The sequence below is a fragment of the Mandrillus leucophaeus genome, unplaced genomic scaffold (genome assembly GCF_000951045.1).
Source record: "Mandrillus leucophaeus isolate KB7577 unplaced genomic scaffold, Mleu.le_1.0 Scaffold370, whole genome shotgun sequence".
Lineage (NCBI taxonomy): Eukaryota > Metazoa > Chordata > Mammalia > Primates > Cercopithecidae > Mandrillus > Mandrillus leucophaeus.
The window spans coordinates 1,135,592-1,141,961 of record NW_012103921.1 but is presented as its reverse complement, the minus strand read 5'-3'; the positions used below and the strand labels follow the sequence as shown (position 1 = coordinate 1,141,961).

Below are 6,370 nucleotides of genomic sequence, written 5' to 3'. Positions count from 1 at the left end.
AGTAGAGCTGGGGTTTCACCACGTTGGTCAGTCTGGTCTCAAACTCCTGACCTCAAGTGATCCACCTGCCTTGGCCTCCCAAAGTACTGGGATTGCAAGCAAGAGTCACCGCACCCGGCCCTCCTTGAACCTTTCTTTGATTTTCCCTACTGCCTGCCCTGCCCAAGCATATGAGACCTGGCAACTCCCTTGCTCGAAGATAACAGAAAAATTATTTTTACCAGGAGGGCCTCTTGGACCCAGGTGGTGATGTGCATCATTCTCACCAGCAGGGGGTGCTCACACAATTGTAGGTGAAGGAAGGGTGGCTGGGGGCACAGGTACTGACCAACCTTCTGGCATTTGTCAGGGTCCAAGGTCCCTGCTCTCAGGGGCAAGTGCGCCCAGCTCTGGAGAAACTAGGATGGGCAGCCCTGTGCCGGCCTCAGGACACACAGCACCCTGGGAGGACAGACACCCAGACACATGGCCCTCCTTACAAGTACTTTATTTCCATTACAATAGTGCCACACCAAAACTACAGTAGCACAAAACATAATACAAAAAATAGATTCCCAGCTCCCAACTCCATGTCCACGCACCCACAGAGAAGCCAGCCCTATGGCTCCCCAGGCCTAAGGGGAGGGGTCTCACTTCATCTTCCTTAAAGCTTTGGAGGGGGTACTAGCAGTGGCAGGGGCTTCCACCCCTGTTGGGCCTGAGCCCTCTTCTTCCCCAACCCACCGCCGGCCCCGGCAGACCTGAGCCAGGAGTGTGGTCTCCATTCCCTCGGGCTGCACCCCCAGCCCTAGGACACCTGCCTCAGTCCAGGGGGTCCAAGCCCATGGTGCTGGTGCTGACACTGCAGGACCATCTCCACGTGGAAGGCAGGAGGATCAGGGGAGGGAAGGCAGAGGGGACACCATGGCTGGGAGAAGCCCACCTCTATGTGGCAAGGGGACTACGGCCGCCTCCTACCCCAGCTCTTTCTCGGGTTCCTGTCTCCTCTGCAGAGCTACCAGGATTGCTGCGTGCTGGGACCAGGGCCTCCCTCTGGAATCCACTCTCGACACCCTGCACCAGCTCGGAGGCTGACCCCGAGGTGGCAGGCGTGTCCCTGTGCTGTCTGCTTCCTCTCAGGCAGGAGGATTCCAGCTTCCCAGGTGAGGGCAGCCCACTGTCCGGGCAGGGCTGGGTCAGGAGGCCTGGGCTGCTGAGGTGGAAAAGCGGTGGCTGTGGAGGGCACGTGCTGCCCCCGCCTCTGTCTTGGGGCCTGGCTTCCCCACTGGACGGCAGAGACCGCTCCAGATGCTTCGACTTGGTGGAGCCTGTGAATCTGCTATTGGAGAAGCTGTGGTCTCAGGCAAGGGACAGACACCACCGGCCAGACTGGGTTGAGGAACCTTCCTCTCACAGTGTCCCCTGGCTAAAAGCATCCCTCAAAGGCGAGTCCATCCATCTAGCTACAAGTACTATCTTGATTCAACCCAGGGGCCAACAATGGACAGCTACCCAGGGTAAGTCCAGCAGTTCTGCAGTCTTCCGACGCCCCACGCCGCGGACCTGCAGGCCAGAGCTCCTGGGCTGCCGTGGGGGTTAGCCCTGCAGGCACCGGGGAAACGGGGCTACAGCCTGTGCTTCCATCAGGACACCTGGGGGCTGCACTGAGGAGGCCAAGGAGCATCTAGGGGCAGGGGCTGTCTACTTGGGGTGGAGACTGGTGGCTGCAGCCTCAGATAAGGCACTAGAGGACTGGACTGGTCCTGGGAGCCAGGCCCAGCCATGTGGTGGATGACGGTGCTTAGAGAGGGAGAGGATTTGGGTCCTGCGGGAGGTGCGAGCTGTTTTCTCTTTTCTTTTTTTTTTTGAGACGGAGTCTCCCTCTGTCACCCAGGCTGGAGTGCAGTGGCGCAATCTCAGCTCACTGCAACCTCTGCCTCCTGAGTTCAAGCGATTCTCTTGCCTCAGCCTCCCGAGCAACTGGGATTACAGGTGCCCGTCACCACACCCGGCTTATTTTTGTATTTTTTTTAGTAGAGATGGGGTTTCACCACATTGGCCAGGCTGGTCTCGAACTCCTGACCTCAGGTGATCCGCCCACCTTGACCTCCCAAAGTGCTGGGATTACAGGAGTGAGCCACCGTACCCGGCCTATTTTCTCTTTTCTCCTTTCCCTGGGGAAGAGGTTGGCCAGACAGACCCTGGTGTGGCTGGGATGGGGGACTGCTGCAGAGAGGAAATGGGCCCCTGAGATAGACATGGGACAGCCTGAAAAGGTGGGACCGAGAGGGGACACCTGTGGCCAGCAGTGTATCTCCGATAGAGTCTCACCCTGCAGGGCTCCTGCAGTCTGGCTTCAGGGTGCTTGGTACGTCCAGATGATGTTTGAGGGTCCTGACCTGACCTCATTCTGCCGTAGCCATCAGTCCCCTGCTGTGGCTTTGGGGATCAGAACTTCCCTGCTAGGGCTCCCACTGTTGGACTCAGGGGACAGAGGCAGGCTAGCTGAAGGGGCAGTGCCCATGAGCTGGGACCTCCCAGAGCCGGCTCCTCCCTCTGCCTGGCCTCCACACCTCTACTGGTCTCCATGCCTCTGCACGAGGTGACAGGAGCTGAAATCACACATCCCAAGAGCCAAGGCAGCTGTCTGATTTGGAGACTTGCTCTGTGGCCCAGGGATCCCTGCCTCAGCCCAGCCCCACAGGGAGTGGAGAAGAGGGATCCCTGCCTCAGCCCAGCCCCACAGGGAGTGGGGAAGAAAGGGGGTAAATCGGTGGGGCTTCCCTTGTCCACAGGTTATTTAGAAAAACAGAACATAATAAATATACCAATTCTTTCCTTAAAAAAAAAAAGTGTTTAAATGCGTTTTTCCCTGAAGATTTCCAGTGTATTCCACAATGTTTAAAAAATAGTTTCCCCAAAAATATATCTTGAAAGCATTTGACACAGTGGTATTTGTGGCGTATCTAGCGCTTGTCAGCATGGGGCCCAGGCCTGATGAGCCACCCGCCCGACACCCGAATGCCCGCTGAAGGTGGTGCACGTGTGTGCCTGGATGTCCGGCTCTTCACAGGGGTCAGATGGTGGGTTCTGTTGAGAGCCGACACCATGGGCTCGGTTCCAGCTGAAAACCCTTCAGTGTGGGGAAGCAGGGCCCCGGGTGGCCAAGCGGGCTGAGCAATGCCCTGGAGGCTGGACGGGGGGCTTGTCCTCAGCCCCTTCCCCTCCGTCTTGGCTCTCTCCGCTTCGTCCTTACCAGACTTCGCATTTGTGAGGCGGGTTCATGGGCGAGCCAGGTGAGCAGTGGAAGTGTTCTGAGAACTCCTTGGAATTGGAGAGGGAGCCGATGACCCGGAAGCGAGAGGGGCTGTGGGGGTCGGTGATGAGGCCTTCGTGGGAGCTCTCAGGTGTGCGGACGGAGCACCAGACCTTTGAAGGGACAAGAGAGAGAGGCCAGGGTCACTGCGGGGCCCTGGGGCTGCCAGACTGTCCCCATTACAACAGCAGGGGAGGCCAGGTGCAGTGGCTCACACCTGTAATCCCAGCACTCTGGGAGCCAAGATGGGAGGGCTGCTTGAGCCCAGGAGTTCATGACCAGCTTGAGCAACATGGCAAGACCCCATCTCTACAAAAAAAAAAAATTAACCAGGCGTGGTGGTGTGCACTACGGTCCCAGCTCCTGGGAGGCTGAGGCAGGAGGATCACTGGAGCTGGGGAAGTCAAGGCCGCAGTGAGCTGAGATGGTGCCACTGCATTCCAGCCTGGGTGACAGAGTGAGATCCTGTCTCAAAAAACAAAATAAGGCTGGGTGTGGTGGCTCCTGCCTATAATCCCAGCACTTTGAGAGGCCAAGGGGCGGTGAATCGTTTGAGGCCAGGAATTTGAGACCAGCCTGGCAAACATGGTGAAACCCTGGCTGTGCTAGAAATACAAAAATTAGCTGGGTGTGGTGGTGCGTCCTATAATCCCAGCTACACGGGAGGATGAGGCAGGAGAATCACTTGAACCCGGGAGGTTGACGTTACAGTGAGCTGAGATCATGCCATCACACTCCAGGCTGGGCGACCGAGGGAGACTCCGGCTCCAAAAACACAAAATTCAGAAAAACAACACTGGGGGATGAGCCCCCGAACTGATCCTGAGATCCCAGGGAGTCAGGAGGACCCCCTGAGTGGGTCAGGAAGAGAAAGTGGGCTGGTGTAGGGCTGGTGTGTGCCACTCCCCATGCCAGCAGCCTCTAACGCAGTTGTCTCCAAACTGTTCTCCTTCAGCCAGCGCAGCATCTGTCTGACGCACCCGCATTCGATTCCATCTGAACAAAGGACTGTGTCCGAACGCCAGTTGGAAAAGCTTGGATTTAGTCCAGATCTCTCGTTTCCTGGGCAGAACAAATTGTCTAATGGCCTGGTAGCTGAGTGCCAGCAGAAGGCTACCAGATGAATGCCGAGTGAAGGCATGATCTGGGGCATTTTTTTTTTTTTTTTTTTTTGAGACAGAATCTTGCTATGTTGCCCAGGCTGGAGTGCAGTGGCATGAACTTAGTTCACTGCAACCTCTGCCTCCCGGGTTCAAGTGATTCTCATGCCTCAGCCTCCTGAGTAGCTGGGACTACAGGCAGCCACCGCCACGTCTGGCTTTTTGGTATTTTTTCATAGAGACAGGGTTTCACTATGTTGACCAGGCTGGTCTCAAACTCCTGACCTCAGGTGATCCGATTGCCTCGGCTGCCCAAAGTGCTGCGATTACAGGCGTGGGCCACCGCACCTGTCCCGTGCTGGGCTCTTAACGTCCTGTCTCTTATACACATCTGCCCAGGCTGGAGTGCAGTGGCATGAACTTAGTTCACTGCAACCTCTGCCTCCCGGGTTCAAGTGATTCTCATGCCTCAGCCTCCTGAGTAGCTGGGACTACAGGCAGCCACCGCCACGTCTGGCTTTTTGGTATTTTTTCATAGAGACAGGGTTTCACTATGTTGACCAGGCTGGTCTCAAACTCCTGACCTCAGGTGATCCGATTGCCTCGGCTGCCCAAAGTGCTGCGATTACAGGCGTGGGCTGCTGTGCCTGGCTGGGCATCTTATGTTTAAGAAATCTCAAGAACCCTAGAACCAGAAGGGTCCTGAGTGATCAGCTCGTCCTCTCATTGACCAGATCCAGGAATCCCTTCACTGGTACTTTTGGCCCTTCTGTGCATCTCTCTAATGACAGGGCACATGTGCTGTGCACGGTCCAGTGACTTGGGAAGTCCTCAATCTGTGGGGAACTTGCCTTTCGGCTCTCTGGGATCTTGAAACATCAAGATGGCAGAATGTACCATGTGTGGCATGTTTTCCTAATGGACTCACCTGTGCAAAGCCCAGGAAGAAGAGCTGGTTATTGGTGAGGCCCAGGGTGGGCAGCGTCTGCTCAGCCCCGTTCTTCTTCACCCAGTTCTGGTAAGCCTGGGAGGAGAGAAAACCAAAGCTCAGGGGTTCCCATGGCAGGTGGTGAAGGAAGGGACTGGTATGGAGGTCTCAGGGAGCTCCCCCATGTCAGGGCAGGTACTAGTTTCCGGGGATCTGGGCCTGGGCTCAGCCTAGGGGAGCCCTCTTCTTGATGTGCACTCATTTAGCCCTATGGCTTAAAATACCTTCTACGCACTGATGGCTCTCACATTTACGCCTTCTGCTCCAGCCTCTTCCCTGATGTGTATATTTAACTGTGCCAGCTGGACAGTCAAGATGCATCTCAAACTTAACATGGTACAAACAGAATGGCAGCACGCGCGCGCACACACACACACACCTTCCCCATCATGGTCAAAGGTACCACCGTCCATCATCTCAGGCCCCAAACCCAGAATGCTTCTTCAATTCTTCTCTTTCTCTCAGATCAAACACTGACCACTGCTCTGCTCCCGCTTCCCAGTGCTCTACCCTGTCTCCTGGCTGGACAACCTCACAACAGCTTTCTCATCAGTCTTCTGACTCAGGCTGATCCAATTCCATTCCCTTCCTGGCAAAGTAACTTCAGTGAACCTTAGGAAGCAGGTGCTGGCAACCCTTCTCTGTGGACGGCCAGAGAGTGAGTACGTTGGGATTTGTGGGCTAAGGGTCGCCATTGCAATGACTCAATTCTGCTACTACAGCAGTAAGGTCAGCCACATGGCCGGGCGCGGTGGCTCACACCTGTAATCCCAGCACTTTGGGAGGCCGAGGCGGGTGATCACTTGAGGTCTGGAGTTTGAGACCAGCCTGGGCAACATGGTGAAATCCCATCTCTACTAAAAATACAAAAATTAGCCGAGGCGCGGTGGCGCATGCCTGTAATCCCAGCTACTCGGAAGGCTGAGGCAGGAGAATCACCTGAACCCGGAAGGCGGAGGTTGCAATGAGCTGAGATCATGCCCCCGC

At 56.1% G+C, this 6,370-nt stretch overlaps 1 protein-coding gene across 1 annotated transcript in view; it reads right to left on the bottom strand.

Annotated features, from left to right (window-relative positions):
• Nucleotides 1–471: 471 nt before the first annotated feature.
• Nucleotides 472–6,370, bottom strand: part of ECE1 (endothelin converting enzyme 1) — a 103,328-nt gene continuing 97,429 nt past the window's right edge. The window contains exons 18-20 of the mRNA XM_011990135.1: nucleotides 5,324–5,419; nucleotides 2,708–3,408; nucleotides 472–2,665 (exon numbers count right to left, since the gene is read on the bottom strand). Of these exons, the coding sequence (XP_011845525.1) occupies nucleotides 3,232–3,408; nucleotides 5,324–5,419 (273 nt within the window). The 3' untranslated portion in view covers nucleotides 472–2,665; nucleotides 2,708–3,231. The remainder of the gene's footprint in view (nucleotides 2,666–2,707; nucleotides 3,409–5,323; nucleotides 5,420–6,370) is intronic.